The 12,038-nt window shown below is 34.6% G+C and overlaps 1 protein-coding gene across 1 annotated transcript; it reads right to left on the bottom strand.

Moving 5' to 3' along the window:
• Positions 1-8,776: 8,776 nt before the first annotated feature.
• On the bottom strand, positions 8,777-9,805 carry LOC150109952 (uncharacterized). Its single transcript, XM_090400475.1, has one exon. It carries the CDS (start codon positions 9,803-9,805, stop codon positions 8,777-8,779), a length of 1,029 nt encoding a protein of 342 aa, XP_090256601.1.
• Positions 9,806-12,038: the final 2,233 nt, after the last annotated feature.

Raw genomic sequence — 12,038 nt, 5'->3', positions numbered from 1 at the left:
TTATCATGCACACACTGTGTGAAAAAAAAGAAAATGTACCTTCTCTTTGTTTTTGAAAACAGCATTGTGAGTTACTAATATTACTTGCTCTTACAGCCTTTTGATCAATCACCTCCCCCTTCTGTTCCATTTTTACAGTTATCTCTAGCTTGTAATGAGCAATGGAACCAAATAGGATTAGCTGGATAAGGGTGACAGGGCAGTCAAGACGGTAACGTCAGCCTCAAACCCCATAGCTCCTCTCCTCCGGATGTCTGGTCAGTAATGGGGACATGAATAATATCACTCGTGATGTCCCGCGTTTGCAGTTATCAAATGTCACTCAAACTGATAACCACACTTTGGTTACCAGTTTTAGTGACATTATTCTAACTGATAACTGCAAACGGGGACATCACTCATGATGTAATTCAAAATCCCTTTTACTCGCCAGACATCTTCTGGAGTAGAGGGTGTATGGGATGAGAGTCATTGTAGAGAAGACTGACGTCACCCAATCGATTATCCCCTTCACACTCATCCAGCTAATCCTATGTGGTTTCACTGCTCATTACAAGCTGGTGATAACTGTAAAAATGGAACAGAATGGGAGGAATGATCAAAAGGCTGTAAAGCAAGTAATATTAATATTTCACAGGGCTGTTTTCAAAAATAAAGAGAAGGTACATTGTCTTTTCTTTTCACACAGTTATGCATGATAAAAGTTTAAAAGCATGTGACTACCAGTCGAAAATTTTTCAAAACCTTTACGACCCATACTATTCCTTTGGCAAAAACAAAAAAAAAAGACAGCTGTGATAACTAATAATGTAATTGTCTTTTGTAATGGATAAAGTACAAAAATGAATTAAATAGTGACAATTTTGTTACTATATTTGTAGATGTCTCCAACAGACATCTACAGATACAGTAACTTGATCATTTTTTGGTCATTTTGCAGAGAGACATCAGATAATTTAACCCAAAACGTGAATTAAACTCTTAATACGTTTGGTATAGAAAATAAAAAAAAAGGATTGTACTCTGCAGATAACACACATACAAATTTCGGGGGAATGAGAAGACAGGTTAAATAATGTTCGTACAAAGTAACAACAAGGAACGGGCAAAAACGTTTAGGAAACGGCTGTTACATTTTCACATTTTGAGAGTAAGAGTAGAAAAATCAAACGAAATTTGAGTTTGCAGACATTGAGTACAAAAACGTATAGTCACACAGTACTATAAAATGGTTAACTCTGGTAGCTGGTCTGCAAACTATTCTTTTGATTTGGGTAGGAATGAAATCTTATTTCCTTTTACAATATAAAATTTCCTACTAAACTAATCAGAGACTTTTATGAAAATCCACTCAATGAATTATTAGCCTCATTCGTTCATGCCAACCTTCAAATTTTTCAAGAAACTGTGACAATGTTTGAAAAAAAAAACGAAATTTCAGGAACAGAAGTAGCTTAAGTACAAGGAATTGAAAATAAAAATTAATAGCCACAAGAGTAAATAAGTTCCTCCCCACAGCTTCAAGCAAAAGCTGTCTCCGTATGCCAGTGAATGAGAAGTAAATAAAGCAGATTTTTTATGAGAAATGTATCTCTTATTTAGAAATGAGGGGAAGCAGTCTCAAAGCTACAAAACAGTTTTCTTGGATACAATAAAGTCAGGATTTTGATATTCAGCACCCAGATGTTGAGGAATCTACAGAATTTGTTAATTCCGTAGCTCCTTCTGAAAAAGCAGTTGTTGAAATATACAAATTTTTGGATGAGGTTTCAATTCTAAAAATAATACTGCAAGATTTAAAAGTAAAATTGTGAAAAACAAGCAGTCAGATCGAAAAAATATAGAAGCATATCAGAAGCCCACGTCGTGTTGTTAATTTACGGTTGCAGTATTTAAAATGTCATTGAATGTCAAAAAGTGAATTATTATTATTATTATTGTTATTAAGTGAGACCTCCAGGGAATCAGAGACTCATCGAGGGAGGCCACATACTACACACGCACACATCGGTTAGAATACTTATTCGTGAATTCATTCTTACTGCTTGCACTCACAACATTCAAAGGCAATCCATTCCAACCACGCACCACCCTCTGAGAGAAAAATCTAGCCCTCACACCCTTCTTGGCAGCCTGCATTCTCAGCTTCCAAGGATGCCCTCTCATCCTTTGATCCTGAAAAATTCCATCAATTGAAATCCTGTATTACCCTTTCAGAAGTTTGTAAGTCTCAATCATATCGTCGCTCTTTATGCTGTTTGCTGGTGTCTGCAGTCTACAAATTCCCAATCTGTCTTCATAATCAGTATTCCACAATCCTGATATAATTTTTAACACTCTCCTTTGTACTTTCTCCAATATATCAGAATCACAACGGAAACCAGGAGACCAAACTTGCGCAAAATCGTCCACGCGAGGTATTATCAAGGCCTTGTAAAGAGGCAAAATAACATCCTTTCTTTCATGTGAACATTCATTTCAACATTGCAATTATCTTTTGAGTTGTATTTGCAATCTTTGCCACATGGCCCCTGAACTTCAACTTCCTATCTATTAACACTCCAAGATCCTTAGCCTCATCAGTTTCTTGTAGCCTAATCCCACAATCAGCCCAGCTGGTGGCGTGTGCGAAGTGTGCAATATACACAGCCGCCGCAGAAGAAAAGGCGCCTAAAAGATATCAAAATATATGAGATAAGAGTTTAAACGAACAACGAATGGTACATATAATTATGAATGTACGTCGTCTTCCGTTCAGATCTTCCGGGAAACGAACAAATAAATTCTGAAATTGTATCCTAGACCCGATTATATTACTCTAATTTTTTATTAAAATTTACGAAAATATACCTGAAATAGTTCTTTATTTTTTGATGTATCATAAATCAACTTGTGATTAATTGTTGAGTTCCGTGTAAAAAAAAATTGTATAAGCAGGACTAATCCGTAGGTAACATTATACCGTAAAGCGGTTTTCATTTGTTTTTCATTTCCTGTTCGTTTTATTCACACTTTATTCAAAAAAAACTTTTTTGGAAAGGCGCCGAACATTAATCGCACATACAAGAAAAAAGACTAGGCGCCGGCGCTGGTTGCAAGTGATAAAGAAATGCATCACCAAATAGAAAAGATGAGAGCAAAATGAGTAATCATAATGGGAGACTTTATTCATCTAAATATTTATTGGGAAGCAGTAAAATCTCATGGGAAAAATGAAACTGAATTTATTGAGCTGTTGCGAGACGTCAATTTCCTCAAGCAGAAGGAACTTGATGTCAAATAGTGTTAGATTTGATTATAGTGTTAGAGGATGATTCAATTAAAGACATGACTATTCTCCCTTCGGTTGGTGACAGTGATCATACAGTACTCACTTGGGAAGTGACTAAGTGTTTGAATGTTCCATTCGGAAAAGGTTACATGCTAAACTACAAAGCAGGAAATTATGATAAACTGAGGAGTATACTGAGTTCATCCGAATGGTATCGGTTGCTGGATGGGAAGAATATCGACAGTGCATGGAAAGCATTTAAAAATACTTAAATGATGCAATATTGGAATGTGTCCCTGGAGTTTGAAGAATAAGTACGTTAGAAATCAAATGGATGTGTAATCTTATTAAGCAGGAGATATGTAAGAACAGAGGAGTACCGTGTGCATTAGGAAAATTATAAGCAGCAGGCTAGAATAGTCACAACTGTTGTACGGAAAGCAAAGTCTGATTATCGAAAGAAACTGGCTCTGTGTGCTAGACAACCCACAAGAATTCTAACGATATGCTGTAAGTAAAAGAAAGAATGAAAATGAAAGAATGATTCTTCTAAATGCAAATGGTGTGATAGATGACAGATGTAGAAGAGATTGTTCAGCTAATTAGTACCCATTTTGCTAAAAGCTATTAACCTGGTGTTAATATATTCAGAGCTGTTGCACAAACAATAACAATTCAGCAATACGGAGTGATGGGATATCAGCAAGGGTGCTAAAAGAATGTTCAGCCGAAGTTGCCTTTGAACTTTGACCGGAGTATATAATATGACTCTCAAAACAGAGAAGATTCTACAGGAATGGAAAGGCTGCATGATAATCCCATTGCATAAGGGTGGAACAAAGATCGATGTATCGAACTATCAACCGAATACTTTGGGCTTGCTTTCAGAAATGGATTGACAGTGAATCTCGTACTTTGCAATGAACAACATGAGTTTACTAAGGGAAGGCCAAATTTTAGTAACTTGCTCACATTCTATAACAGGGGTGGCCAACTACACGTTCTTTTAGAGCCAAAATAATTCTGGTAAGACTCAGAAAAATCGCAACCTTTGGCAGATGCAGTGGTATTGGAGTGAGTATGCGCATGGCGAGGTTGTAATGAGCTTGTAAGAAATGCTTTGACTAATTACACACCTCATTTTAAGGAGCTTACTAAGAAAATGGATATAAGGAAGGCCTCTACTAGTAAATAAGTAACAAAAATTATTGTGTTTCGACTACTTTAAAATTATTCTAATCGTTCAAAGTAAACTTCATTTAATGTGTTTCGTATTAAACTTTTTTATCGCAGTAATTTTTATTAACCCTGTTTTTTTTTCTCTCTCTCTTCTCTCTTTTTTTATTTTGTCCCTCTTTTTTTGTTGTCTTCTCTTCTCTTTTTGTTTATTTTTTCCTGATAGATCGTGAAGAGCCGCGTGACAGGTGGACGCGAGCCACGTTGTGGCTAGCCCTGCTCTATAGGTTGAACTGAAGGGATGTTTTAGGATTGTAGTTGCATAAGTGTTTCACTGTAAATATTTTGTATTCTGTCCTTGCTGCCTGAATATGTGCGAGCTGTTCTCTTTGTCCCCAGAATATCAGTTTCAGCATTTTATTTTGCAACAATTGTAATCTGATAAGTTTGCAGAATGTGTATGATAATTGTATATCTTAAAATGTTTTCACATAATGATTTATAATTTAATATTTTTGTGTGTTTCGGAGCAATATCTTTTAATCGTTATAGTTTGCTTGCTATTATCCTGAGTTGTTGTGTAGATAATTTGTGTGGATATTCCGACTTTGATCAGCATCGAAGTGAAGTCCGAGAGAACGTGCTGTTTTCACCTGTGTGATGGTTGTGGTTTTAGAATCAGCGCTTTGTGTATAGGATGGATGTCGGATAGAGAGTTATTTAGTTTCTATGGGTAAGGTCTGGGGGTTTTTGAATATCATTAGCTTTGTTTTTTAGGGTTTATATATACGCCGTTTTCAGTTAGCCAGTTAGTGATCAGATTGAGTGTAATATAGTGTAAACTATATTACACGGAACTTGTGTGAATGGATATTATGGCCATGTCATTTGCGTACTAGAAGATTTTACTTTTTAGGGAAGATAAGCTAATATCGTGTGTGTATATATATATGTTAAACAGAATGGGAGATTAACAGCTCCTTGTGGTACTCCACAGGTTACCGGTACTACCTCTTTCTGTGCACTGATCTCAAACGCGTGATGTGCTTTCTGTTTTTCAAGTATGCTTTGAACCACTAGAGTAGACAACTCTGATTCCGATATATGTTAAGATACTAACGCTAATATCCAGTTTTGATTAGAAATGTTAACCAATACTCTTTCATCGGCTAGGGTAATTCTCGCGACAAAAATTTTCTTGGACATTTTTTGATTTATCTGTTTTTTGGAGGTTGCAAAAATTATAAGTAGGGCTGATCATGTTATCTAAACGAGACCATATGTTAACATCTATGCAGTTAGAATATAGCGCAAATGTAGACACAAGGAATCAACTTGGCTAAATTCATATCTTGTGGATTGTATTCTCACGCGTAACATGGTCAACGACACTTCCTTAATAAATTTCTTTAGCTCTTCTAGAATGGAAACGTTCTTTGAAAAGTAGAAACTTCGGAATTATATTATTGTTCCTACATCTTTTCAGAAGTGTAAGTTTATTCAGAGGTCTGGCTTTCTTGCATTTTAATTGTTCTAGTGTACGTACCTTTCTTTTTACTTCCCCATCAAGTCTGTTCATGATGAGTATATAGATTTTTTTCGACCAAAAACGAACGGACACAAGTTGATTCGTTATATGCTTTGTTTATGATCTTAAAGAGCTCTGTGGTAGTTAAAATGTCAAGTTGTTATTTTGGTGCTAATGATTTTCGTGTTTATCATCTGAGCATATTTTCAAGGTGTTATAATAGCATATCATCTGACTACAATGCATGTGATCAAATTGTGCCCATGATGGTGTGCTATTTTGCTCGATATTATTTTCAGGACAAGTAAGGCTATGGGGCTATGTATGATATTTTTAAACTGTGCATATTCTTTTGGCTGGTTTGCCTATAAACTAAAAGACATTTTACCTATCGATCACTTTTCTAGATCTTTTCATGTTCTGTTGTTTCCAGTCTAAGTCTGATGAGACAGAGTGATTTTTTTTTTTCCTCTGTCAAACCGGCAAGGGAAAATTACCAGACACTGAGAATAAGAAATAACCATATTCTGTCAATACATTAGCGAAAGCAGTCATGTGGATCGGTGCATAATGAATAAAATAGATTCATATTTTTGTACAGCAATTTATGATTTGATGTACGCATGACAGCCCCACTATGAAAAGTTGTAAACCACATTAAGAATAAGGCAATCTAAGGATGGGATAATCCTACGCTCTAAAAACAGATATGCTTGTTTTCAAGGTCAAATAAAGAAGGGTAATCTTCTCGCATCGATTGAGCGAAATCGTCTGCCTTGTTGTATTATAGCGTTACAACAATTCACTCAGCTGAGCGCTAGTGCGCCTGGAAAGTGACCGTTTCTTTAGTTGAGAGACGCAGTATTCAAATCACAGAATCGCAACCAACTTCACCTAAAAAGTTGGTGATATTGGTGAAGATGATATTGACCAAAGATTATTAATCATACAGAATGCATAGTGTAGGCAAATTTTTGAGATTTTTTTTTCTCGAAAAAAATTAATTCCCAGGAGATTTAATAAGTGTTCATTGTTAGATGTATTCTCAAAGCAAATACACCCCCCCCCTTCCGAAATGAGTAGAAAACTGCTTCATTTTCATGTCTCATGCCTATATCCTTGTATAAAGGTAGTACAATTTTTTTGTTAGACTTTTTTGCTAGTGGTCAACATACTCTGTCTCCAACCAACAGGCTGCCGGTTTGAATCCTGGTATGGATGTTTGTGAATGTTTTCAGGTTGGAGATGAATTTCATCTCACAATGTGAGACTATCCCCTTCTCCACTTATCTGTAGATCTAAAGTGGCTTGGTTCCTATTAGAATCGTATAATGCTTCCCATTACATATCAATAGAAATATGTATAATATATACAATATAAACCACAAAGTACTAATGAATTAGATGCTTTCATTTTTTGATGTCCACCCTACTTATTCAACCCTTGATGTGCCTTGAAAAAAATTCCTATATCAGATCTCTAGAACAAAAGTTTTGGGATTTAGCTTCCCCACTATACTAAATTGTTAGTGTTACAGTTACTGCAACATCGCGATGCAACATGTCATTCTATAATTTTAAAAAATTAATTTGTATGGAAACATGCGCAGTGCGTGTGTGTTTCCACACAATGCGAAATAAACAGTTTAACTCGCCATGTACTTAGAAATAAAAACAATGTCTTTTCACCTTTTTTACCCTTTCCATGATAAAATAAGCTATCCTTGTGTCTCCTTGTACTTGATATGATGAAGATTAGATCTTCACGGTATCAGTTTGATGTCGAATTTTAATTATATAAATAATTGTATAACTCTTTCACCTTGCGTGAATACTTTAGACAGACATTGAAACACGAAGAGAAATATTGAATCAATCAAATGCTTTTTTATTTTTGTAACAAAAAAGTACACAAAGGTAGCCGGTCTCCGCTACTTCCGAAAATAACATACCAGTTAGAATTTAATACGAGTCAGAGTTATTTGCTACACTTTCGTCCCGAAGCTCTTCAGAATCATTGGTAACTATGAACTCAACTATCCACAAAGAGAGATAGAAATAGGTATATATTTTTAAATTTTTATTTGATATTTATTTATTCAAATTACTTGTGATTTTTGAACGTTGAAATTTTTTTTACCAGATTCAGAGAAATTAGTTTTTGATGCAGTTTGTAATTCATAAAAATCCCAGAAAAGATTTTAAAAAAACGTACCACATCTCAAAAAACCAAAGCTGTTTACTTCATGCAACACACAAAGATAATAATAATAATACACAGCCTGCAAACCAGTCATCATTTCTGATCACTGTAGCAAAGCAATTATGCTGGGGTGTGTTGCTGGTGCCTGTTAAATCGCTTTAAATTATTTGTGTTCGACAAATGAGTGTTCTATATGTTCACACACACACAGATGCACGTACGCACGCAACACCACACACACACACACACACACACACACACACACACACACACACGCACGCACGCAAAGATTTTGCTGTTCCTCTGCTTTTAGCAGTGTGGTGCGCTATGCCGTATGATATCTTTTGATGCCATCCACGGTAGATTATATAACAAATGAACAACCACAATTTACAATAGACACTGCTTTGTTATAAGGCTGAAACGATAATTCAAAAAAAAAAAAAAATAGAGCATTTCCATCCCTTTTTATTGGCAGAGCATTCAATTTAGAACATAAGAATAGTGCTATAACACAAATTTCGAAAATGGAAACAGTTTCTTTGTTACACTGATCATGGTTCAATTATCATTCCTATTGAATTTAGACAAACAGGACTTAGTCCTGCTGAAGGTCAACATAATCGCAGAGATACAATGGCAGACCCAACTTCCGTATGCCTTCTGGGAGCTGCCAGTTTTGATGTAAAGTCTGTCTGATAGCACATCTACAAAGATGAGTTAATTCGGATGGATTCAGACATCGTTGTTTCAAAAAGGGTGTCCACTTCGAGGTCCTCCCAAGAAGATTCGTAGCAGAAAACTTAAAACGAGGAATGCTTTTTTTCCACCAAATGAATTTTTCACTGAGCACCGATTGCAATCTGCAGACAGATAACTGGGTGGTAGCACGAAGAATTATCTGAACGCATTTAATTCTCTCCTGGAAGTTATCCTTCTCTTCGCTTATACTGAACTCACTAAAAATGAGCTGTTGTACGCAGAATAAAATAAGATAATAAGGCCTATCTATATCTTCTGAACGAGGTTCAACTCTTGTTGGTAAATTTAAGTTCCCCCCGAACCTCAACAACTGTAACAACACATCGGGTTTAAAATTAAAAATGCTGAGTTTGATTCCTTCAGCCTTCCTGTAGCAAATGATATCAATAAATCTCTTATCGTTATCAAACACCAACCTGTTTGCATTGGCGACACGATTGAAGTAAGACACGGGGGATTCTTGCACTGTTCTTTTCTTAGGTATGTCTCGTCCTGGCCATGCCCATAAATGGTGGATCTTTTGGGGATAAAGTAGCTCTTGTTTCAAAATTCCTCGAAAGACATCAAATTCATACATGCTCTTTAGAACATCACCAGCCAGCCTCATATTTGGAACATTCTTCCAAAAGCACATTTTAGCGAGAGAATAAATTAATGTCTGCGCATAATCGAAATCAAAGTCGCGAATCAGTCCCCAATGCAGATGTTGATGCTTCCAGTTGTCGTAAAAGTCCAAATATTTTTGGATATCTTCATCATCATCATCAACAACAACAACATAATCGTGATCATTATCAGTATCATCTTGCATTCTAAATCCTGCTTGTTTTAGAAGATTGCTAGTAAATAAACGAAATGTCCCCATAGGCTTGTTAGGAGATGAGAACGTGTTCTTTAAAAAACTCCAAATACTTCTATTAGGAAGGCACTAGTTTGTTAAATCAACTGTTGTGTACGTAGAATTTAAAAAAATAGTGCACAATTGAATCGATTTTGACATTGTTATTATAGTTTCGTTTTTTCTCAACAAAGCAGTTCAACAAGAGTTTGATTTTATACGCAACAATCAAAAGAATTCTATTTCTATTTTTTTACCGCTGAATCCAAATACATAATCCTGTGTTATAATAGAGCAGTGATTTTCAACCTTTTTCATAACACGGCACACCTAGACTAATTATTAAAATTCTGCGGCACACTAAAAATATATTCTTGTCATTTTTTTGATGATCTGGCAAAAAATCGGCATAATTTTGATTGATTTACACACACACAAGAAGATGAAAGACCAGACACTAATCAGTAAATGCGCAAATTACAACATTAATTCTTTCAATTAATTTGTTTTCATAAATCTCGCGGCACACCGGTTGAAAATCGCTGTAATAGAGAACTGTTGGAGTAGCGCTTTAATATAATAATAATATATTACAATCTAATATAAAATAAACACAATTTACTGTAAATTTTATAGAAAATTTTATTTTGTCAGCCTGATTGACCGAGAGGTTAGCATACCCACTCCCCAACTAACAGGCAGCAGGTTCGAATCCTGCCGCAGGCATGGATGTTTGTGATTATCTTTAGGTGGGAGATGACTTTCATCGTCCATTGTGAGACCCCCCCCCCATTTATTGGAGGCGTGAGGTGGCTTGAAAAGGTTCCATGTTTGGTGTCTCGAGAAAGGCTTCCGGATTATGCAAAAAATCGATTAAAAATATAACTGTATACAAACTGTATACAAATACAGTATATATAATATAAAACTGTTGAAAAAAAATAATAAAATCCTTAGCCCACCCACGGTACCACACATACTATAAGTTTTCAAATAACCTTTCATGGCTAGGAATAATATAAAAAATACTGAAGTGATATGATATAAGTAGAACAATCAAAGTCAAAAATTTGGTTGGCGAGAATTGTATTCGAATATTTGAGTTTGCATCAGCTGCACAAGTTTTTTGGTTTAGAAATGACACATTATGATCGTGACTTTTTCATAGGTTTTGAAATGCTCATCTAGTCACACAAAAAAAATAAATAAATATTAAAAAAAAATTCAATTTGTTCTCTCTGAACACAGTGGATCTTTTTTTTTTTTATTTATTTTTTTTTTTTTAAGCGTGCATTATATTCAATATTTCACAAAATTGCATTCAACTGCATTTAACAGGATAACAAAATAAATAAAAAAAATAAAATAAAATAACCTTATCATTTGATAACTCTTCCTTTCTCTTCAATTTAAAAACAATTTAATTTAGCTCTCTAGTACCAGAGTAACATCATATCGCAAGCGCTAATACTTACTCAAAATTTCAAGTTGGGTAATAATAATAATATATGTAACTGAGTTAGACTTTCACTATCGAAAAAGTCTCGGTTTATTGATAGTCCTAAAACATAAGGACTAATGAAATATGACTGATAAATGTGATTAAAAATAATTAAAAATGCACACGCTATACATATAATAATTCTAAAATAAGTCTCACTCTTCATCGCTAAACCATTTCCAATTGATTGATTTCCATTTGATTGAGTCCAATCAAATGCATTTCATGTTCAAAGTAACTGTTTGCTTTCTCAAAATTTGCGAAGCTGAATACATATGCAAAAATATTTCTAATACGTTATTAATGGAATTCATACTAGCAATCGTCCATTAGGCCAGTGATTTCAAGTTGATTATAATAAACTCACTTCATGATCTTCAGTTCCTGTATTGTAAGAAAAACGATGAAAATAATATATATATATATATATATATATAACACAGAAAAACAGCAAAAAAAGAGGATGAAGTTTGCAGTTTTATCTGTTTTTCTCCACTGGCTGCTTCAAAAACAGTAGTTTGAGTTTTTACATTAAACGAAAAAAAAACATTACATTAATTAAATACATTAAAAAAAACTATATATTAAAAACATTACATGATACTAAACAAAACAAAACAAAAAGAAAACCTTAAATACTTCATGTTTATTCTGGCCAACCTTTCCTCCTTCTGTTTTGGTGATATTTATTCTTAATTCCATATTTTTGACTCTCTTCGTTCACTAGTTCCAGGAGATTTTAAAGATCCTGAATATTTT

Source organism: Typopeltis vanoorti, chromosome 1 (assembly GCF_054136105.1).
Source record: "Typopeltis vanoorti isolate ZY-2024b chromosome 1, IOZ_Tvanoo_1.0, whole genome shotgun sequence".
Taxonomy (NCBI): Eukaryota; Metazoa; Arthropoda; class Arachnida; order Uropygi; family Thelyphonidae; genus Typopeltis; species Typopeltis vanoorti.
This window is presented reverse-complemented; position numbering and strand designations above follow the sequence as displayed.